At 44.4% G+C, this 24,305-nt stretch overlaps 1 protein-coding gene across 2 annotated transcripts in view; it reads left to right on the top strand.

Moving 5' to 3' along the window:
- LOC128764838 (gamma-aminobutyric acid receptor subunit pi) overlaps positions 1-24,305 on the top strand; it is a 68,490-nt gene that overhangs the window by 23,314 nt on the left and 20,871 nt on the right. For both annotated transcript variants that reach the window (XM_053875039.1, XM_053875038.1), the window contains exon 3: positions 23,727-23,839. In XM_053875039.1, coding sequence (XP_053731014.1) covers positions 23,727-23,839 — 113 coding nt within the window. The remainder of the gene's footprint in view (positions 1-23,726; positions 23,840-24,305) is intronic.

Here is a 24,305-nt window from a genome sequence, read left to right as displayed (position 1 = left end):
CTTTCTCACATATACTGGACTCCATCGTGCAGATTTGTTCATTCTTTCCACACAACAGCAAGTGTTGAAGCCTCAACCTCGCCATCCTCAGATGTTTGGTCTGAAAGTACAGAGTGCCACGGGAGCCGGCGGCACAAAATAAATGAGGAAGGGATCAGAATTTAATCCCTGGATAGCAAAAGCCCACAAGTTGATCAGTGAGGTGGTCAAACAAGCTGAACCTGCCTTTCAATCTTGATTTATTTAGACGCCTGCTCTCTCCTCCTGCCCCTCTCGACCGCCATCAATCCTCATTTGTCGGACTTCAAGCCAGAGGCGCTGATGTCAGATGTAATGAAGACCTTTGAGTGACTGATTCTTCTCTCTGTGTGGGTTAGAACTTCGCCATATGAGGACATGTTGGAGTGAAGGCTTCACTTCAGTGTTTCTGGCGCTGTATCAGACACATCCCTTCATGCTTTGATAAGATAAGAAGGAACAACCAAAGCACTGCATGTAAATGAGCAGCCTAAACCAAACTTGACCGTCGGAATGGAAATAAACCGAAAACTAAGCCTCCCAACTTGCTCCCCGCTTGGGAATTGTTTTAATTTGAAATCCCTATTTTGAATGCACAGCTTCATTTAAGCTCCACGACACATTAACTGTACTGGGCCGCAGAGGAGGCAAGCGAACGCTGTTTGATCCGCTGCAGTGAAAGTGAGTAAAGGCCAACTTTATAGTGAACTCATTAGCTTTGTAGCTGTATTGTTGGATATGCTTTCATTGTGTCAAGACGCGACTGAATTATTCATGGAGGAATAAGAGCCGCTGGAGAGAAAGAATTCTTCATTTATTTGCGAAACAAGACTTGATGTATTTAGTTGCTAAAATTGAGTCCTGAACTAGCAATTTGCTTCAGTTCCCAATTTACGGCAACAACTTATTTATGCTGTCGGACCGAAGCTGCCTGGATTCTAGCTCCTCTGAGGGCGGTTTCACACTGCGGGTTCTGTCTCAGGTGGCCTGAGTTTCATTCCCCCCCCTGCTGTGCAGCCTCGCACGTCTGAGCCTCAGGTGATGTCTTTTTTTTCTCCTCAGCTGGGGGCGCTGTGATGGCGCTGGTTTGTGACCTACGACGAAACACGTCTCAAGGAAGTCGTGCGACAACCTGTTTACCACCATCGGATTGACCACCTTATTTCTACGTCATGTCTTAACACTACGAGTCGTCCTCACCTCAGATATGAACTGATGACGGACCTCCGCCACGGCTGTAACAGAATGTGGCATTTCACAGTCAAAACTAAACATGAATTATCATGTTTATTTTACAAGGAAATAGCGGAAACAAGCTGCGTAATACGAAGCGTCTTCACTGATCCACGTTGCTCTCGCAACACATTGAACACAGTGAGAGAGATTACTGACGATCGAGAAGATTTTAGTCAGTGAAGTCCAGATCCAAACGTCAGAAATGATCAATGAATAGTCTGGTGATCTTCAGTAACCTGGGGAAAATCAGCATCTTTCCTCTTCGCTGTCCTCATGCAGACAGATGCGAGATCACAGCAGTTAAAACAGTTACTGTGGAGTGCAGCATTATTCATTTCAGCAAATCTGTCTGTCAATAAAATCAGGTGTTTAACAGCCTAATAAAGGTGAAAACATGTGAGTTATCAAACATCCGCACACATCGTGAGTCCCGGTCCGCTGCGCTCCTCCCCAACACCAGAGTCACGCAGCTCCCAGCTGCACACCTCAGTGTTCAGGGAGTTTGCGAAGTTGTTTTTGAACGATGTTGTCAGACAGCGATCAGACCCTTTACTGCCCGGCATCTATCATGTTTGTGTGGAGTCGCACTGTACACGTAGTTTCCAGCATCTAGCGCTGAGTCGCCTGAGGCGAGAAGCTCACCCACCGTGGAGAGTTTCCTGAGACAAAGTGGAGCTCTCAAGCCAGGATCAAGCCAAAACCCGACTCGCTTGTGTTCACGTCGACTACTGAGTCGAACGCACTTTGTCTCGAGTGTGAAACCGCCCTAAAGGAATCGGGAGTAGGGCCCTGGGTCTCCATATAAGAGAACCCCACCAAGGAGCACCTTCTCTGCTGGCTTCTCTGGAAATAAATTGAATTTTTTTTTTCCACCTTAGCATGTGCTCTTGTGGTCATAAATGTTGTGTGATCGATTCCATGCAGCCATGAGCATTCTGTGGTGTCAAGGTCTGTGTGAAGACCGGCTCGGTTGTGTTCTGATCCAAAGGTGTTGGAAAGCAGATGGTAGAGCGAGGCGAGAAACTCACTCTTGGGTGATGAGGTTTTAGTTCGAAGTTACTCTGAGTCTCTCCTGGACGACAAAACTGCTGTGAGTGCAGGAACAAAGGAGTAGAGTGAGTATTGGGCTTTTATGCTTACCAAAAATCTGGTAAATATTAGATGAAATGACCAAAAATAGCCAACTATTGGCGACAAATACAGTGTTAAGCCGAGGGCTTCAATCCGACGTGCCTGTGTATGCTGATGCAGAAGGATTATTTCACAGTTTCTGCTTCTGACAAGTGAAGACTTGAGGCTGCAAACTGGTGACACTTGTCAAAGTATGAAATATAGCGCTGATGTCCCCGAGCTCAGTCACAGCCCACTTAAATCCTCTGCTGAAAGGAAAAGAAAAAAACACTTACGGTCAAACCACAGCTTCAATAATACATGTGCTTTTGTGTCGCTGTAGTCATTTGAACTGGGTATTTTCTGCGTGAGGACTTGTGTTGATGATGTGGACTGTTGTGACGGCTGGTAAATTCCGGTGCTCTGAGAGAAACGTTTTGCAAAATAAGTTTTAAATTCTTGCTGTTGGAGGCTGTTTAAGTGCTTCTGTGTCCTCTTCAGTCATGATTTGGAGATGGTTGGATTTCAAAAAAGGCAGAACAGGACACACAGAAGGCATGAAACACATTTTACACCACAATTTGAAGTAGGGCTTTTTCTTGTTGGTCCTCCAGCGATGACATGGCAACTTCTTCGTTCTTATTGGTCAAATAGACAATGAACCATTGGAATTTGGTACGTTCCAGAACCTCTTCTCTGGCCGTGGGTGCAGTCCTGAAAAAGGTCCACTAAAAGCTCAATTACATGGTCTACAAATGAAAATTCAATCTTAAAGCAGCAGGTGAAGGATGCAGAGATAAAGACGGTGGTGGACTTGAAGTACTGAGGCTCAACTGTCCAGGGTGATGGAGAGCGTGAGAAAGAGGTGAAGAAGCGGGCAGGATGGAATCATTGGAGAAAAGTGTCATGTGTGACAAAAGGGTGTCGGCAAGGATGAAATAGAAAGTGTCCAAAAGGGTGGTGAGGCCAGCAATGTTGTATGGTTTGGAAACAGTGGCACTGAGGAAAAGACAGGAGGCAGAGCTGGAGGTAGCAGAGATGAAGATGCTGAGCTTCTCTCTGGGAGTGAGCAGGATGATGATAGGATCAGAGGGACAGCACATGTGCTCAGGTGTTTAGGAGACCAAGTCAGAGAGGCTAGATGGAGATGGTTTGGACATGTACAGAGGAGAGAGAGAGAGCCAGTACATTGGTAGATGAAGATGTTGAGGTTGGAACTGCCAGGCAGAAGGTGGAGAGGAAGGTCAAAGAGGAGGTTGATGGAGGTGGTGAAGGAGGACATGAGGTTTGTAGCTTTGAGAGAAGAGGAAGGAGAAGACAGGGTGAGATGGAGGAAGATGATCCACTGTGGCCACCTCTGAAGGGAGAAGCCCAAAGGAAAAGAAGAAGAACAAAGGAGAAGTCTGAAAACAGCAGAAAGGATGATGCTTAGCAATATTTTTATGCTTTATTCACACAGAAACCAATTCTACATTTAATTCATGCCTTCTTTGCACTTTCATTGTTCATGGAGAAGCTCAACTAAAAGTCAACCTTTTGTCCTGTCACACTGCCTTGTTGAAAAACACTTTGTGAATCATTTTTTTCTGTCGCTCTCAAGCAAAGGGAAAACTTGTTTTCTAAGTTCATTATGTCTAATTGTGGAACCCCTGTCACGAACAATATCTCCCCTCCGCTGGGTTTCTCTGGCTGCTCCACTTTCACAGCAGCTTCTCACTTTTGCTGATGTTTTCCCACAGCAAGGAATCGTCTCGTTCCCAACCTTATTATTCTGTGTTGGTAAACTTTCAGAATCCGGGCTTGGTTCTGATCGAGCAGCTTGTCAGCGACTCGCTGGAGATCAGCGTGGCACGACAGCCACTCTGTGGAATAAATATATGTAAATGTAGTCGGGAATCTCCAAAACGGAGAATCCACAGCTGTTAAGTTTGTCTTGTTAAATATTCAGGAACGTTGGCGGCTGTATTCCAGGTCGTGTTGAATCATCAGACAGATGTTTGTGTAAACTTTTGATCTGTTTGAAAGTTACTGATGAAAATTAATATTTTATGTGGGAAATTTTGTTTGTGAAAATCTCATTCCTGCGACCTACTGAAGGGAGATCGCTGAAAGATTAAAGACACTAAAGACATTAGAAATCAAATACTCATTTTACTGTCAATTTGGTTTTCATTTCTTTCTTCTACAAGCGTAATATGTCTGGTAGTAATTTTTACAATGTTTTAATTTGCTGTGTACTTCATAAATCCGTTGAAGTGACTTCCCTAGTGTCACTTCTTGTGTTTATAACCTCACCAGTTTTGTTTTGGAGATAAATTGTGGTAGTTGAGACTCTGCTCTGAGATGTGTATCTATCCAGATCTGTTGCCATGATGTGAAGAATTTTTGGAAGAATGTAGTTGCCCAGTATGAGATCAGAAAACTGTCATTTGGATCACTCGATCTTTCAAAACCATCTCCGACTCAGAGACTCAGTGTATACTGATGTAATAACTGAGAGTTTCTTGTATAAGAAACAGGTTTAAAACTATAATCGTGAACCAAAGTAGTTCAAACTCTCCATGCGGTTTGGTTTAGTTGATGTCGTGATATGTTAAATGTTCATTTTTGGGCTTGTTTTTCATGGTGAATCATGTACGACAAGTTACTGCCCATTCCTGCAGCGCGGGTTCATTTGGTTAGCTGTGATGTGACAGCCTCCTGCCAAGTCCAACAAGCTACATCCGACATGACTCAGATGGATGGAAGTGGTTGCCGTGTGACTTGTTCTAAACACTCTCCAGATGTGTTAGCGTCCGTGTCCAAGAAACTGTCGCGGCCCACTGCCATCCACTGCGTAAGAGAATGAGTGTGTAAGAGACGTTTACCATCATGAATATTCAGAGGAGGAAAAACAATGTATTGAACCACTGGAAAATGGATGAAAAGAAAAATGAAGAGAGGGTGGGAGGAGGAGGAAGATTTTGACGCCACGCATGGGACATTTGCAAAAACGTTAACTGCCCTCAAAACTAAAAGCCACAGTCAAGTCTTTTGCCTTGAGAAGTCTTGGTATCGACGTGGCGGTGTAACAGTCAATTTCTGATATTCTTATTATCGAGCTGCAAAGCTCTGTGTTTTCCAATGTGTGCAGTGCGTGAATATGCAGATGTCTTTCACACCAGTGAGTGCGTTGTTTTAAACTGAGAGTCCTGGTCTACATTTCCCTCCTTGGGGCAGCAAAACGGGCACACATCTGTTTCACTAAGCAAACATATCTTTAGTGGCAGAAGCCTTAAATTTGCATGAGGGTGTTGGTTTTGGTCCCGAAAGCAGATGACTAACTGTTGCAGATGCTGCCTGTCAGAGACAATCAACAGAATACATCCTGCTGTTTAAAGCCAAATGATGGATTCTTTTATTTCTCCTTAATTTAGCGGTGTTTTCGAGAGCGATATAAGCTTTTACTACCGACATGTATTGCTGTAATCTGCCGGCAATGTCCAAGGCAATTTTATTTTTATCGTCTTTGGCAGCGGCTCAAGAAGACAGAGGACAGAACGTCAAAGGCAAGTCATCCAAAAAGGGCGAAAAGTTTTCATTTCGGTTTTTAGGGGAGCGGCGGCGCTCAGGTTAATGTGGATAAATGTGACTGCTGCTAATGGCTTGAAAGTAATGCTGCTCTGTCTGTGTTTGCTTTGAAAGGTCTGATGAGTCGGTAACTTATAGAAAATAAATAGACTTCAGTTTCCTTCCTGGCACCAGCAACACACTACTGCTCTTCTTGGCAATGAGCCCCAGCGTCTTGTAAGTTTATAGTCCCATTATTGATGTGATGCTTTTGGAGTCATTTAAAATTGTTTTATAGCTTGTTCTATTTGACCAAGACTGGAACTCACTGTAATAAGTGATGGTATTAAGAATGTGTTTTATTAACAGTGTCCAGAGATGGGTGTGGCCTGGGGGCCATATGTGGCCCGATACCTGTATTTTTGTGGCCCTTTGACGTCAGACTAAAACTATAACTGATATGTTGTAATGATTCTGCTTCTTTAATGTTCTTTCTTTTCGAGTCACCGCCACCACTTCAGCAGTAAATAAACCATGTTTTTATGTTAAGACTAAAGTTTTCTTCTTTTCTTCTTCTTCTTCTTCTTCTTTCTCTTTCGGCTTCTCCCTTCAGGGGTGGCCACAGCGGATCATCTTCCTCCATCTCCCCCTGTCCTCTACTTCCTCTTCTCTCAAACCTACAAACCTCATGTCCTCCTTCACCACCTCCATCAATGTCCTCTTTGGCCTTCCTCTCCACCTTCTGCCTGGCAGTTCCAATGTCCTTCTGCTTCTTCTTCTTTTTCTCCTTCTTCTTTATCTTCTTCTTTCGGCTTCTCCCTTCAGAGGTGGCCACAGCGGATCATCTCCCTCCATCTCACCCTGTCTTCTCCTTCCTCTTCTCTCAAACCTACAGACCTCATGTCCTCCTTCACCACCTCCATAAATCTCCTCTTTGACCTTCCTCTCCACCTTCTGCCTGGCAGCTCCAACCTCAACATCTTCATCTACCAATGTACTGGCTCTCTCTCTCCTCTGTACATGTCCAAACCATCTCCATCGAGCCTCTCTGACTTGGTCTCCTAAACACCTGAGCACATGTGCTGTCCCTCTGATCTACTGCTTCCGAAAGTTTTCTTCTTTTCTTTGGCCATTCTGTGTGATTTTCAAGTACATTGAAGGAATATTAAAAATATATTTTCTAATAAATTGCCTTTTTATCTGGAACGTCCATAGTAATGTTGATTTATTATAAATTCTTATGAAATCAAATATTCCAATATGTTTATATTTACTCATCTTAATATCCTCACTTACACTTAATCTTTTTAGGTTCATTTTGTCCTTGTTATGTATATATTTTGGATATTTTCCCGTCATGTTGAATCATCTACACTGTCTTTCTTTTGATGATGGCCCCTCACAATAGTTACAGTTTCTAATGTGGCCCTTTTGGAACTTTCATTGCCCACCTCTGACACAGTCAGAGGATAAAGATATACTGTGCAAGGGAAGATCTGTGATACCAACAAGCCAGGACCAACCACAGCATGGAGAGGTATGACTGTATTACAATCTTATATAATCTAAAACTGTCTACCACAAACATTTATTGTTATCTTTCTATTCACAAAGTTTCAGTTCTATTTTCACGCGTGCAAGAAAGGTGTTCACCATCTTTGTTGAGATGCTCTTAAAGGTTCATGTTTGAATTGAGGCCTGATGGTCAAAATCCTTTTCATACTTCAGATTACAGCCTGTTTTTATCAGCTACTGTCAAGAGATTTAACAGTTTATTATTGGTTCTTCCAGCACTAGTCATCTTTCCGCTGGCTCCTGCAGAGTCCAGAGACTTGCACTACTGCAGACCCTCCACTTCTCTGCATGCGAAATGAGTCAGATCATGGTTTCCAAACCCTCGAGCCTTTTAAACTGTGAGACTTCACCGCCATGTTTGCCTTGCTGGCAGACAGAGGAAATGCAAGTTTAGAAATCCCTCCTGGAAGTTGAACTCCAGTCGGCAACTGTGGGAGCTTCATTCGCTTTGCGTTTCAGGGACGATGGTCCTGGCGTTAGATGTTGACAATTCCACGTGTGGCTCATTTGATCCTCCAATTCAACCTCACAATACGAACAAACACAGAGAGGAAGCTGGTGTTGGACGATTAGCTGCAGGCAGCACACAGTAGACTCATCCAAACAAAGTCCTCTGAGTGTTGCCTCTGCCTTCGCACTGATCCAAAACTTATAAAAATAGCGTTGTGTTTGGGGGCCTGGGTCTTTTCGGCCAAAACTCCGAGACATGAGCACAAAGGAATTGGATTTTGCGTTCACGTAAGTGACAGTTTAAAAAGTGTAAATAGTTTTTCAGCCATGCGAAAGACTGCGTCCTCCTAGTTGCTCCTCCCTCTAACGTCCGTGCTGACACATGTTACGAAAGGTCATCCAAATCGATCGGAAAGCTAAAAAGGTTCCAACAGTGTGAAAGCTTGAGAGTGACCACTGAAAAAATGTCACGGTCCAGAGCAGGCGGAGGTGTGAAGTAACACGACAGAGGCGTGGGGTCAGCAACGAAAAGCCCCCTGACATTACTTCAGAGCTGTTTTTCCCATGTGCAGGATTCATATGTCGATGCAAAGATCAAATTATCTACGGTTAAAAGGTTGACATGTTGTGATGTGGATTGAATCAGCCATCTGACATATAAGCAGGAAAAGGTCAGCACAGTTACCTCAGCACAACATGCCACTCTACGCCTGTAAACAAGCCATGTACATACTGTCACTGTTGTCTTTATATGGGGCTTCATATGGAAAAGGGCAGAGCAGCCAATCTATGTGCTCAGTATCTATTCATGAACTCCTCTCATTACCATCAGAGGGCTGCGGAGCTGAAGCCGGCGATAAGCCTCTCTTGTTACCGCGATAGCACTTTGTAGTGCCCTTTTAATTAATACTAAGCAGAAATCTCATTTTGTGTCCCCTTTGAGCTTTAAAAATATCAAGTCAATGAGGTGTAATGGAGGAGCAAAGCAGTCTAACACTGGAGCTGATGTCTTATTCAGATCAGAAGGGATCCTGCTTCACCAGGAAGCAGCTCAGACCTGAGGCCCGAGCGATTGTCATGCGTCTGCTTGCCTCTTTAGCTGCGTCTTCAGAGGGCTCATATTCTTACGATGGTTCCAGGTGAAATATTATCCGGGGTTGAGGGAAGTTCAATGAAAAAAATTGACTTAAGTTTCAGTTCACACTTCTTCCTTTTATCAAGATCTCGACAGATGCTGATGTTTGACTTCTGGTGTGATGGGAAACTGGTGCATGGATGAAGAGGAGAGCGGAGACCAGATAGGTGAGGCTGAAGGGCGAGTGGAGTGAGTTCCACAGGCAGATAAAATACATGTTGATGCTACCGAAACTGTGATTCATAGTGAATTTAAATCACAATTTTATTGCCAACGTCACTGAGAAAGTACTTTGGTACATTGTGCAACAATGAACAGAAAATAAAAAATAAATAAATGACTAATAATAAGTTTACTTTTAAAACCTTTCCAAGTACCGACTACCCACATAGCTCTTGGATGGTATTACCGTGTATCCAGAGGATTGAGACAGAGTTTGAAAGGAGAGTAGGCAGCACCAGTGACAGGTTGTCGGTCATAGTCTTGTAATTTGCATTGAAGCTTTTTGTCATAACTGTTGTCAAAGAGGCTCATAAGCACATCAGAAGTGAGCTCAACATGAGTAGTAGTAGTGACGGCTGTTGACAAGACATCACTACTCATGTTTTTATTCATCATTTTTATCATGCACTGGAATAAGATTGTTTATTGACTGACTCTGGCCGACACTTCCGAAGCCCAAAATGTTCCATGACCCAGGAGCCAGTTTGGGTATCTGGGATTATGAACGCCAAGGTCTTTGCCAACCCAATCTCTGAGACCATGGTTCTCTGTCAAAAAAAGTGTGGAATGACCTTTCTAGGTTGGAGATGAGAACCTTCTCCAGGAAAAGTTACGGTATGAGGGCAGGGTGGAGGTAGACCAGGTTTGTAGAGACCAAAGAACAAGATTCCAGGAACAAGGGTTTTCTCCACAGGGTGTATGAACTCACTGTTAGAGAGAGATGTCCAGTCTTCCAGGAGGGACTCACAGTAGAAACATTGCTCCTCCAAGAGTATATTGTCGGATGGTGGTGATAGTAGTGGTGAGCAGGAAACAAAGACAAGGCGGAAACACTTAAACTGTGCCTCACTGACACTGACTTGCTGAAGATAAATTGGTCAATAACTTCTTTATAATTTATTGAGTTTCGTAAAAATATGGTTTTCTGTCTTTTTGTTGTTTTTCACAAACACTGAAGACTGGATTTTTGTTGTTGGTTTTGGATTTGTTTTGTTTGTTTGTTTTATCTGCTTCTCGGCCCATAAGCGTTGAGTCCAGAATCAGAGGGATCAGCAGTGTGCGTGTCAGTGTGTGTGTCAAGAGGTGCGTACTTGTGTGTGTGCGAAATGATGAAAGTGTAAATTGTGGAGCATTAAAAAAAAGCCTAACAAATAAAAGGAGGGGGCGTTCAAAGCCTTGTCCCGCGGAGAGGCGGCTTCTTGTAGCACTGTCGGAAGAGACACTTTCAACTCCTGGGTGATTCAATTACTTCGCCCTCTGGATTCCTGCGACAGAAGAGAGAAATACATAGAGAAGTATCCGCTGGTGTCAGACTTCAAGCTATGCACGGAACTACAATGGTTTGGACCAATTAGGACCCCACTAACAGCCACCGAAGGGAGATATTGACTTGTTTGTGTGAAGAAGGGTGGGAGAAAGCACTTGCCTGAAAGCCAAAACACCAGGTTAGGAAACTGCTCGTGAAGAAGGAAATGGGCTGTGTTTCTGTGTCAAACTGAGCCAATGAGAATCATAACTGCAGAGTGGCCGTCTGGCTTCTTAGGGATGCGGTTTATCCTGCTTTCTGCAGTGGCTGTGGAAGTTCCTTAATCTGGATCTCCAACTCAGCTTCGAAACACTTTTACTGGTGACATTGCGTGTCCCCCCTCAAACGTCTGAGGAGCTGCTGAGTGTGAGCTTCTGTGGGCACTTTGCGCATCAGTCAAGCAGCCGGTTGACCGAGGGGCAATCCGCTTGGAACGTCCACCGCACCCCAAAAAGCAACTTGAAAGTTCCACGATCAGCCATGTTTTAATCTGGCTTCTAACTTGAAAAGGCTGTAGGAAACAAATGAGGCACAGACACATATTCACCAAGAGTCATCCATGCCTCTACGTTCTTTTTCGAAAGCCTTTGCTGCTCTGTGGTTGGGCAACGTGGTGGTACAGTGGCTAGTGTTGCACCTTCATAGCATAGTCCGAGTTTTAGGGGGAGTTGAATGTTGATCTGATTTTATTTTTACTTTTCGTTTTTGGTCTACAACCAAAAATGATGGTCATGTGATGTCCAGCTCTGATGCTCATGAAGACACATTTAACTCAGCGGTCAGAACCAGCTTTGGTTTTCTTAAGCTTTGATGCATCTGATCTTTCCAAAACTCAATATTTGACCTCACTAGGGATCGGCATCAATGACCAGCTCCTTTCAGAACCAGTTAAAAATCATCTGATTCTCTGGAGAAATGTTAATTCCGGTTCCTCCTTCCTGACTGTGAAGTCCGACTCTGCTATCTAGATTAGCATGAAGCTGTTGCACGGACTGTTGCGGAGGAGTTTGTTTTGTTTTCAATGATGTCAGAAACGTCACATTTCCGCTACAGCCTTGTTTTTCTTTACATTGAAGGGAAGTGTCCTCAGTTCCTCGGGAAACGTGTAGTTTCTGATAAATGAGATACATATATGCACATTGATATTTTTAATACAAGGACCAATAGACGCCTCTGTTATAAAGAACTGGAGTTCCATGTCAACAGTTTCAATGATAAGGCTTTACTTAATGCATGTTCCAGACCAGAAGTGGAGGTCTGATGCTCATGAACCAAGCAGGACACATTCTTGTTTCACCAGTGCTAAAACGTCTCTCAGCTTTTTGAGCTCAGCTTTGACTTCTTCATAATGGTTTGCAATATGATGTGCCTCCTTAAAAAACAACACTAAGTAGAATCGTAATGGGACAGTCTAACAGTAAGACCCAGATCTATGAATACCAATAGGCCTATCTCTCTTTCTTTTTTCCTATTGGGAATCGACAATAGAATCGCTCCGGAACCATATCCTGAAGCAGTATTGATATTGGAATTGGAATCGATCAAATCTTATCAATTCTATCAATTATCAAGTCACCGGTTAGGTCACTTTGAAATGAACGGAATACTTCAAATATACCACTGAAATCCGCTGAGATCAAGGTAAAATGAAGATTTCAGAGCGACAGCACACGTGCATGTCTTAGTGTCCACCTTGGTAAATAACCAAGACATGATGTTTTTCGTAAAGCATTTTTATCCCACTATCTAAAATCCCATTCACATCCTGACTGAGAGTAACTTAAAAAGCATTTTGGTTATCGGTGGAATGTCCAGTACTGTAAAAACACCCTCCACTCCGTTCAGAACGGATGGATTGTTATGCTTCAAATTGCACTGTCAGGGTTATACTGACATTTTAAAACTCATAGATAAGCAGGAACCTGTCAGCGTTGTCTGTGTGATCCTGCTGGATCCAGCGCTCACTGAGTTGAACCTATATTGACCTCAAAGTTAAGGTGGTTAAGATACGTAACACTGCTGAACAAGTGGATAGTGCCCTATGAGTCATTCACTGATGCGTGTCTTTGCTCGAGCATATGTACGTCCTGCATAACGTCCCCTGTCAACTCGTCTGTGAAACTCCTACATTTCAAAAGATTTCAATATCATCTTGAGATTCCCTTTGAACGTGTATGAGTCATCTAATTTGGGCTTTCTGACCCAGATACGGCACCGAAGTAGATATTTAAATGAAGTCTCTCTCAAGCAAAGGAAGGACATGGAAAGTTGAGTGAGTGAACAAATCAAGGCAGTAAAGAGTTTATTAGAAAGAGTACTGAAGGACACATATATATCTATTCTCTGGCCCAACACATCATCCTCTAGTTACACCTGTCCTCCTCATGCCCTCTGTTACTTCTTCTCTCTCCTTCTTTTCCTTGGTGCCTCCATTTCTAAATGTGATTTATTTACACAGCTTAAAAAAAGACTGTGGATAAACATTTGCAGTCTTCACGCCACGGCAACAGGTCATTAAGCTGGATTTAGAAGGAGCGACTAGCGAGGAAATCCTGAGGTGAACCAAGGATCATTAGATATGGAATCATTTCTCAGCGCTTTGCGGTGTTAAATCTTAGCTAAACTTGTCATATTTCACTCACTATTTATTGTCTATCACTGCAAAAATAATACAACTAAGCTCCTCTGTGGAACGTTTTCAGACTCCATACCTGCTGTGCTGCTGATAAAACTACGCTGGAAAGCGGTTGACTCTTGCTAGGGATGGGTGATATGGACAAAAAATGTATTGCGATAAATGTTTCATTTTCAGCAATAATGATAATTATCACGATAAAAACGTTTTCATTCTATTCCATGTGTTGGACACACTACAGTCTTGAAACTGTTTTATGAAGAAACATATTGAGTCATCTGTCTGCTGTATCTCATGTCTCTTTACAGTTAAACCATGGACCAGTCTGGACACATTTCCTAGATGCTATTGAATAAATATTAGAAATAAAATGTGAAGAAATTATCATGGAGTCAGATTCTATTCTCCAAATCATGATACAAACTGTCAATCCTTCGTCTTGTGTGATGAAAAACCTTTTCACAATTCTCTCTCCTAAAATGGTTGTTTTCCATGGCCTTACTGAAGATTTTGCTAAAACTTGATGCCTTAGAATTTGTTGATGGTCCCTAACTGATGCTGGGTTGTAGCATTAGCGCTGCCTGTGAGAGTGTGTCCAGTGAACCCTAATGGGGACACGGAAGAGGACGCCGCCGCCAATACTGGAGTGGAGCTTCGTCCAATATCCAACTGTTTTCACCTTGGCAGCGGGAGACCTGCATGTGTTGATGTGAACCAAGGCAGAGGAGCGCGTCAGATAACCAATGAGGACCACTCCATCTAATAAAATAAACACAGATTCAGAGACTCAGAGTCGACCAGTGTCATGATCAAAGGTTCCCTGTATTAAAAATACGTTTAAAACTACGATCGTGAACCAAAGTCCACCACACTCTCCACAACTGTCACACGGCGGTGTCGGCCGCGGAACGCGCCGTCACGATCTCGCTTTCACGTGTGTAAGTCCAATGCAGCGAGTGAGCTGCGTGTTTATCTAATTTATCCTGAGATGCAGAATTGTCATGGCGGAGATTGTGTTTGGCGGTACACTGTGTACGATACCCAGGGATGTGATTTAATTCACCATCTTATATATGTGACAACATTGCTGCCGACCATTCTGGACCCATATGTTCAGCGTCTTCATCTTCAATGAACTTTGACAGCCTCGCGTTGGGACTGCGTAATGGTGGAGCTCCCATCGGCCGTCAGCGGCTGGATGTTGCTAGTGTTGCATGGAGTCCAGCATAAAAATCAACATGTAATCCTCCAATTAAAAAGACTCCTGTTCGGAGAGAAAAGCCTTGTTTGCATGTTTCTGTTGACAGCCGAGTTGCACATTAAGACGCTCATTAGTCTCACTCATCTGTCTTCAACAGGAGACACAGTTAATTATCCCGCTGATCTTCAAGAGTCGCTACATTTTTGTCCTGGATAATTAGCGCCGTTCCTCTCGAGCCGAGCCTCAAGGACCTCGAGGAAAGTGAAGGAGGTTGATGAACACATTTATGATTTGTCTTCTGCTCCAGTTGCATGAGCATCACATTTAGATGTCACGCTGACTTTTGGAGATGTATAACTGCAAGTACAAATGCTACTGAGGAAGCCAGCGTTGGACATATAGTTTGGTAGCCTCAGAATCAGGTCCCTTTCCCCTGCCAGTAACATGGCTTTCTTGGCTGGGTGTGAAGGTAAGGAGGTCTGACACCACTGTTCTGAGCCTGAAGGGACAAAGTTCAGTTGGTTTGGACAGATGGAGCAGAAAGACAAGGTCGGAAGATGATGACAAAAAACACTGAGGTCCATGGAGGAATGTGGATGTTACAGTGTGACTAGAGGAAGATTGGGAAAGGTGACGGTAGCAACCACTGACACCAATAGAAGATGGAACAGTAAAATGAGCTTTGCTCCCTTGATGATCAAATACAGAGTCTGGCAGAGTGAGAAAAATATGTGTTTTCGCAATAATGGCAGTGGAAGAATAATGCAAAATCCAGTCGTAAAAAAATGTAGTCTGCAAAGATCCAACAGAAACAGATAGGGGCATGGACTTCACACCAGCGAACTGGTGAAGACTGGCTAAAATACTACAAACAAAAGGATAAAACTGAGAAAGTGCGAGATTTTTTTTTCAGCTTTTACATGACAAAACAGAGTTTCATGTTGCTTGTTCCACTGTGGACATATGGATGTTCTCTGGTTTGCTTTGTTCATGAACTGTAGACCAACTGGGTGGATCATTGAGGAAGCACCCAGAGTTGAGGCAGAGTTCAGTATTGTTGCTGGGTAATTACAGTCTAAAACCCACTTCTAACAATAGAATAATGAACTGAGAATCTTTTTTTCTGCTATGTCCCCAATGTGAAATACTGTTTTTGCACCTCAAACTGGTGCTGTGGTTCTGTATCACTTGAAAATAGTCCCCATTTTTAGTTGCAACAAGTCGGGCCCAGGTCATTATGGGGACCTGTCCTTGGTCCCTTTGTTACGACTGGATCCCTTGCAGCCTGACCTCTGGCGTTGAACGGTGACTGGCCCCTCAGCTCATCTTATATTGAAGGCAAAGAACGCACCTGCTTCCCGACAATTAAACGTTGTCAAGATGCCCAGAAGGCAGCTTTGCGCTGCAGGATTCAAACGCTTCCTGACAAGATCTTTTCATTTATTTACTCTGGAATGAACAAAGGGAAGTCGAGGTAAAAAATAACACGTTGACATGAGCGACTCGGGGAGAGAGCCCACTTGACAGCCAGTTTTGGATTTTTGTTAAGGTGAGCTCATGTTTGGATCAGTACAATCCACGCGGACAAAGTGCCTGGCGTTTTCACAGCCAGCGAGATTTGTCTCTCAGCAGGTTTCGGGAAAGCGGTAATTAATCATGCTGGGAGACAAAGTGAAGAATGCTAATGTTCCCCTGACTTCCCCTTGTCAAAGCCCGCGCCGCGCTTGGGTAAGACGGCCCGTCACCGTGCACCCTTTGTTTTGATCTTGATATTTTTCCGGAGACGTATCTGTTGTTATTGTATCCATATTTTCCTTTCATGTTTGCGTCTGATGTAAAAGCAGCCGACCACACTTTGGACGGCGCCAAGCCTGCGAGTCTGCTCATTTACGGCGCTGGTTTGTGCCGTATAATTGATAAAAAGTTGTGTAGATATAGGAGGGCATGAGCTGATGCTGCAAAACTTGAGTGTAATTGGCTGGGGGTGATGGAGTAGAGCTCTTTATAGACAGATATCACCATTAAACCAGCTCAGACTTACAGGCTCGGGCTCCTCATAAAACAAGATCAGTCTGTGGTGGAGGCAGATGAGAAGCACTTCGTTTGAAATGGTACGAAATTTACCGAATAGTCACTTATTAAATGAAGCTTTGAGGCTCACTAACTATGTGGAATCCACACGACCAGATCCCATTTCATCTTGATCCATCCATTAGAACGTCAATGTTGTGTATATATGTTTAAAGAAACTCTGCTTTATATACGTTGGAGAGAAACTAACTGAAGATATGGCAAAGGAATAGCCTGCGTTTTCCTGATCCAGTGTCAGGCTGCAGGTCCAGACAGTTGACAACCCCTGCACCCTGTATCTGCCTGGGTCACAGCACAGGCTCCGGTGGTTTAGTGACACCGTGCGTGGATGGGATCAACAGCATTACTGCAGTTGTTCTACTCCAAACCAAGATAACTGGGTTGGTGGTGTCATGGTCCGCTTTTATTTGGTTCCCTTGACTCCCGTTTCTGTTTCTCCCTCCTTCCTTCCTGTTTCGTGGCACACGTCTGGAGCCAGATGGACTCCATTTGTCCCCACTGACTCTGCTTGCATTCTTTCTCCCGGTTCTCTGACACTTTTCGTTTGGACTCATTTCGTTGTGGACTCTTCCCGGTTTGGTGACACTTTGGATTTATTTTCTGATTTCTTCTCCCGGTTCTGTGACACTTTGGATTTATTTTCTGATTTCTTCTCCCGGTTCTGTGACGCTTTTTGTTGTGTATTTTTTATTATTTATTAAACCATTGTATTTGACTTGCTGCGTGCCTCCTGTGACTCTTACATCGCTGCAGTTGGGTTCCGCCCAGCGTTCCGAACATAACAGGTGGTCCTTTGTGGAACAGTTTGTGGACACGACCCGACTCTAGTCTGTGTTTGTCTGATATGTGTGGATGTCCTTTTGGTTTCATTTCTTGACCCATATAGGATTAATTCAGTCTGTTTATAGCTGCGATTAGATGAAGGTCCAGCAGCGTGTAGCGCCGTCCGCTTGCCTCAAGCGGTCACAATTAAACGAAATCCAGCCTTCAAGGGTGGAAAGTGAGTAAACGTGTGGTGTTAAAGCAGAGGGAGGTTTTTCTATTTTCCAAAGTGGCTGGGCTTATTTGCAGAGGATAGCTTAAAAGGAAGAAGCAGTGGCTTTTATCCACAGAGCCTGAAACACAGAGCGAGGAGGCCTGTTTTTCATTGCTCCCGGTTCCCTGCCTCCACATCTCCCAAGTGTGACGGGTCTGAGGAAGCCTCCGGAGTCCCCCTCTGAGTGAGGGAATAATCTCTGCGTACGGGAGCAGCAGTAACTTCCTTCAAATCCCATTTCACAGTGGCAAAAATGAACATTCTCTGAATAAGGAGAGAAGGAGACATTAAATGCAATTTGACAAGTGAGCGTGGCGCTACGGAGGCGGCGACTCTAGGACACCTTCAGCACCGAGCTAATGCGCAGTGTTTTACCCCCGCTGTCCAGGAGCGTGCCACGGCACCATTGATATGTCTCCTGAATTAGACATAGCCTAATAAATGCAGAGGGAGGTTTTTGCCTCCCGCCAAAAAATATTGACTTTTGAACTGTTGATTTAGATTTGGTTATTTTTAGAAACTCCTGCTCACACTTCCATCTCAGTTAGCACTGTCACTGAATCGATAATAACAGAGCTGTTAGCATGGATTTATCCGTTGTCACGATTAATGTGATTCAAAGTTCATCACTGTTGATCAGATTTCCACCTTGGCTGCCTGAAATGTTTTGTTGGTGCTCCACTAGTCTACTCCTGAAGGGAATGATGGTCAAGAAACGTCACATTTGACGCATGATGTCCTGAAGAAATCATTCTTAGAAATGATTCTTTCCACTTCACCCCTTTGTCATTTTCGTAGTTTTCGTAAACTATACGCCGAGCACTCCTGCTGCTCTGTTTTTATGTATAATAATTCTGTCGGATCTGGCCAGGGACGATGGTTTTGGTAGACAACACAGCGTCAACATTAGCCTTCCTTTCTCATCCCACCTCCAACACCATACCGTTGCTCTCTGAAGGTTCAGACGTTTGTCAAGATGGCGGATTGGTGAGATCTGTAGCCCCTGTTGAAGAATGCCTGTATATTCAAAGCAAGAAAAGATTTTTACTCTGCTGTCTATGGGTCTACCAGATCGGTGTCTGCTGAAAGTGTCACACACCTTGCTCCCTTATTGTAGCGCGACCGTTTCTTGACTTTACATGTCAACGAAGCATAGATCACATCTGATGTGAGCGTTCCTCGAGTCTCATTCGGTGTAGGAACAATGCCAGTTTGGTAGGCTTGAACCCATAAGGTGTGATGTCCTCACATTTTAACAACTACTGTAACAGAAACCAACCCCAGATTAGATGTACCTGAACCGTCATCCATACTTCCTACTCCTGCCATCTTGCACGTATCACAGCAAGCCAACCGCGAAGTGTTCTCCTGCTGACTTCGCAACATAGCTTGGGGTTTTTCCAGCCACTGACTTGCTGTGTTCCATTTCTGATATTCGTCTGCGTGACTTGTGACTGGAGAGTGCCACTGATTTGAATGTGGGTGTCAAGTCATTTACAATTACCCCTCTGTGAATATGGATGAGACACAAAAATGTAGTTACTGACACTTCAGGTTACAGCAGCAACGTCTGAGAGCTCAGTAAATCGACTTTCATGTCCAAAATGATCTTCAATGTAAAGCCTACATCGCGAAGTGAAGCTGAATGATGTTTAAGATTGTGCATGCAAAGGGTCCCGTCACCTCCTGTTTTTGTCAGGCTTCCTCAGAGCCTGCTACTGTCTGGGGATGAATATTCCATGAAGCTACTGCTTGTTCACATCCAGAACAAACACAAAGGCCTCCACCAGGCTCCATTACTTTGCCATGCCAGTGGCTGTCCAACACCAAAGACAATGGCTGTTGCGGTGCCGCGGAATAAACCCTGACATCAGTCAACACCCAATACACGGGGCCGCATGAAGGAGCTTGAGAGAGAATGGAAAGATACCTGCAGAAAAGGGGATTCAGAGAGAGTGTGGCTCACTTCTCTGCAGGCTTTTGTGTTCAATGGAATTAAATTGGTTGTGAAAAGTTCAAGTGCTGCCTGGACTGCCTCCTTGTGTTGGTGGGGATGGGGATGTAAAGGCAGCTGGAGGAGGCGGTCTGTAGGGAGTCGATTTTACACAAGTGGATGTGAAAAGACGTGTCCCCCCACAGGGTTTGACCCACTCTCTGAAACCACACTATCACCCTTCCTGTCTCCAACATTTCCTCCTCCCACCATCACAAGACGAGTGTCGCCTACTGGCACATTGGTCTCACGTCTGCACTCAGCACTTTCCCGATAGCACTCTCTGTGTCGAGTCCAGAACAACAAAGGGGAATTCATTGTCTCATGGAAATGAATCACAATGTAACAACTCTCTTCATATCAATCATTCTGTATGAAAATTAACTGGATGAATCTTGGAGGAATTCTCGTTCCATGCGTCAAAGGAACAAAGGAACTCCGGTTAAAGTGGGTGAAGCTGTTTTCCTCATCTTCACAAACAAGACAGAATAAAAGTGACAGCGCCACCATTTCCCGCCCAGCAATTGATAATGCCGTGGGTGGCTGCATTCTGTTGGGGTAACCCTCTGCGATGTGGGTGTTCGCACACCCCCTCTGCCAAATTGGACATGGCCTATGATGTCTCGGTATGTTAATGCTGCTAGAGTAGGAGCAGCAACTTTAACCATGGACTCTTGAGATTCAGTCAAAGTCATTGTGTGCATTGAACTTGCACTCCTCTGCTTGGTTAAGATTGGCAGAGAGAGAGGGCTCCCTTGCCTCACAGGCCTACTCCATCTCTGTAACCCTAGCCACTTCCTCACTTGCGTATTTGCCAACCTCTGCACTGCAAAGCAGAAAGCTCAGTCCCTGAGAGAGTGGTGTCGTTGATCTGTCTGAAACCATGGTATCCTGCCCAATTGTTCCACTAGTTCAGAGTCTTTGAGCTCAGCTGTATACCAACGGCCAAGACTTGCACTCGGCGTCTCTAGCATCTTTGGTATTCACTCCTTATTGGTATATAATCTCTTGTTGGGGATAAAAGTGTTTATTGTGCTCTAAATATTGCTTTGAAAAACATCCCTCGCCATTTGAAGGTCGCAGATTTTGCCTAACGCAGGCAATTACATAGTACAAAAACAAAAGTACTGTCTGCTTCTTGCTCTGATGATAAGGATTAATGTGAAACATTTGTCGACAGTTAACTTGACACAGGCCTGTTGCCATGGGGTTGTAGATAAGGTGCCTTTAGGTTGGTATTGAATATGTTTTTTCCACTTTTATAACAGCGACTAAAGAGACGTCTCACAGAGGAAATCGTAAAGACAAGATGGCCGATGGCAGATATGGTCTGACATAGTTGTTATCATGTCATTTGGATTCTGTTAGCGTATTCTTTAGAGGATTTATCCGCTGGTCTTCTCAGGATGAAAAACAACACCAAGTCGTTCTCAGTTCTGTCAGCGTGCGAGCGGTCAGAGGGCAGGCTTCTCTTCGACATCTGTCCGTCAGTCTCACTCCTAACATGAGCAGACAGTCAGTCACCGGCGACACATCGGAATGGTTGGAGGGGCAAGCGACGCCTTTCACTGACTTGTGTCCGAGTTGAGCCTGACACCTATAGCTAAGAGACTTTACTTCCACATGACTGTGGAGGGGAAAAGATTTCAAAACCAGAGTAATAAGACCAAACACAACACAGCTCGGTCAATATGAAATTGGACTTTGCCTGTAGGTTCCTTGTTGCCCGACTCGACTCGTGGGGAGCCTCGTGGGCAGGTGTGTCCGGGCTGTCAGTTTACATTCTGGGAAAATGTGCACTCACCAGAACATGCTTTCATCTGGAGAGACCTAGCAGGACATAAGTATAAGTGACGCGGGCGTGCATGTGTGTGCAGCGCGTCCACACCACCTGCCTTTACGTCCCACAGCTGCCATCAAATCACACTGTTAATACTGTCCACGCTATTTGCCTAGAAGGTTCATGGAGCTCCATCAATCTCCGTCTTTCATCGACAGGCCTCGGTGGGCAGAAACAATTTTGGCAGGTGGGTTGAATGGGGCCGCGTCCTAGTTTGCACGTGAAGGTTTCGACAGCTTAAAGTTAGACTCAGGGGGATTCCGCGGATTGATCGAGCGCAAGTCAAAGAGTTCACCCACAAAATCTGCACATTGAAGCAATACCTCAAACGTTTAGAGGGAACATTCGGCTGGTGAAAGCTCGGTCGACATATGTGTCGGCTTGATGAAGACAAATAGCCCACTACAAGACTGGACATTATTTCACTCTTCAAATTGATCTTTTGATTGCTCTGCTGGATTCGCCTTGTTAAATAGCAATTATTTATGCTATGCGTTTGCTGCAATGTGCGAAACTATCACGTCACTAATGCTATTTTACAGACAAGGGAATTTTATATAGTATATTATCAGCATATCGTTTTTAAGCAACCTGGACAGACACATCGTGGACTCTACCTTAGAGAGAGGTTACAGTGGGAAACACAACCCACTGAAGTGGAGTGAGCATCTTGTCTGAATGCCCCCTTGGCGTCCCCCCCAGGGGGGGTGTAATGGTCACGCCCAGCTTGGAGGGAGCCCTCGGGCACTTCCAGGACCGACCGCAGAGATTTGGTTTGACAATGTTCCTCATATTAGAGTCATGTTGACCTTCTTCACAACCTGATCTTTTATAAGAAGAATCAGAAGTCGTGCTGAACACGACACATTGTTGCATGCGCCTGTAATTCAGAAGGTGAGGCAGTGACAGCTAGCATCTTGGCATCATGTAGCAGAAACCTTCCAGCCGGACAATCAACTACTTGTAAGTTTTTAGTAGATACACCTTGAGTATTTTGAAAGATAACTTGCTGCTGTTCATACATTTTAAACGAATGAATATGTTCAATATGACGCATAAAAATACAGACAGCGTGTGTCGCTATGTTTGGTGCTATCGTCCTCCGACCACATTACAGGAATGAGCAGAAGATCTTTTCATACACACTTACCGTCCTCTGAGTTTTGTTGTCTCTCACAGTTTCATACTCCACAACCTTAAATATGAAGAAAATTTTATATATCTGGTCGAATTTGGCAGATCTCTTTAAAAAGGTTTGGACGCACATTCCCTGTGGGTTAGCTTAGCATTAGCATGAAGGCAATGGCAGAGATGCCCTGACACTGCCGAGCAACAACTTATGGAACGTTTCCAGCCGTGCTGCATACTTAAAAGATTATTAAAGATTATTACATCATAAATCTCAGACTGGACTGTTTCATTAGCGTTTCCTCACTCTGAGGGATTTGCCTGTAATAAGCTGAGCCCTCGATCAACCATAAACATATCTGTTTTTATATCTTATGTGAAGGCACTCTGTTTTTGAGAGGACTCATTAGAGTCATAGCAAAAATTGCGCTTCCCCAAGACCCGGGTGGAAATACATTGCATCATGAAGACTCAAGGCGACTAGTTCATGAGAGAACAAACATCAGGATGAGAAACTGTTTCATTCACCGCGACCCACTTTGACTCCGTCGATCATTTTTGTTTAAAGCGGAACCGGCAGAGTACAGGTGAGGATATCACGCTCTTACTCCGGTTTTCACACATTTAAGTGACACTGGTGGAACAGGCACATGGCCCCGTCTCTGCGACTCCAGCCGCTCTTACATCACCGCACGTGCCCGCGGCGGCTTTCTCTCCATATAGCAGGCGTTCTGTATTTACCGCCCGATTTATACTCAAACCACCAGGGAAGGCTGAATGAACATTATTTTCTCTGCTGCAATTTCCAGCAATATAATCATCTTCCCACACTTCAGTGTTCCTTTAAGGATGGCACACATACGGAGGGAAGGGAAGCCTCGTGGAAGCCAGCAGTCACTTTAAATGCCCATGTGAATCGAGCTCTGGAGAGATTGTGGAGGCAATTCACAGTCATCTAATAATTAAAAGCAGCATTTTATGCTCTTCATTCGGCCCCCTCTCGTGTCCCCCGTCCATATTTCCATTTTAATCTTCCGCTTAGCTGGTATTTGTGTGGTTTTGCAGCAGTGATACCGGAGCCTTGCGGCCGGAAGGAAGAATTGACTTGTTAACTGCGCAGCGGAAAGAGAAACCAAAACTAATTTAATTTTTCCTTTTTTTTCTCCTTCCCCCTCTCGCTCTTTGTCTTCCTCACTTCCAGGTTGTTGGAGAGCGCTGTGCTCAATGCCGAAGTAAAGGAGGGCGAGATTCTGCCTCCTACCATTCAGCGTCTGATGAAAGGATACAACAAGTACCTCAGGCCCTTTTTTGACAGTAAGGAAACCGCCACCACATGCAGCCACATGCAGCCACAGAAACGACAGGCGACTCGGGGGAAATGCGCTCCACAGAGTGGGAGGGAGCTCGGCTATATAATGGCTGACATACATATACATTTCCTGCGTATTGTAGTAAGACACGGAAGCCAATTCATCTCCGAAGCCGACTCGCCCTTTAATTACTTTTAATAGCGCGATAAAAAGTCATGGGATCCGAAAGGAGGATTTATTTACGTCGAGTGAAATGTCTTGTGATGGGTTTTATTCCACGTCGAGATTAAGACTCAACACAGCAGCAGTGTCGGCTTCAAATGAAGCGTCGCTGCCTGTATTGTTGTGCTCCCAGAGAAGCGACCACGTCGTGATCAAGGCTGTGTTTGCTGGGTGTTTCTTCTGTGACAGCAGCAAGTGCCGTGAAGGCTCCAGCCGACTCTGCCTGAAGACAAATAATACATGACGGC

The sequence above is a fragment of the Synchiropus splendidus genome, chromosome 9 (genome assembly GCF_027744825.2).
Source record: "Synchiropus splendidus isolate RoL2022-P1 chromosome 9, RoL_Sspl_1.0, whole genome shotgun sequence".
Taxonomy (NCBI): domain Eukaryota; kingdom Metazoa; phylum Chordata; class Actinopteri; order Syngnathiformes; family Callionymidae; genus Synchiropus; species Synchiropus splendidus.
Note: the sequence above shows the minus strand (reverse complement) of the source record. Positions and strands in the feature narration are given on the sequence as shown.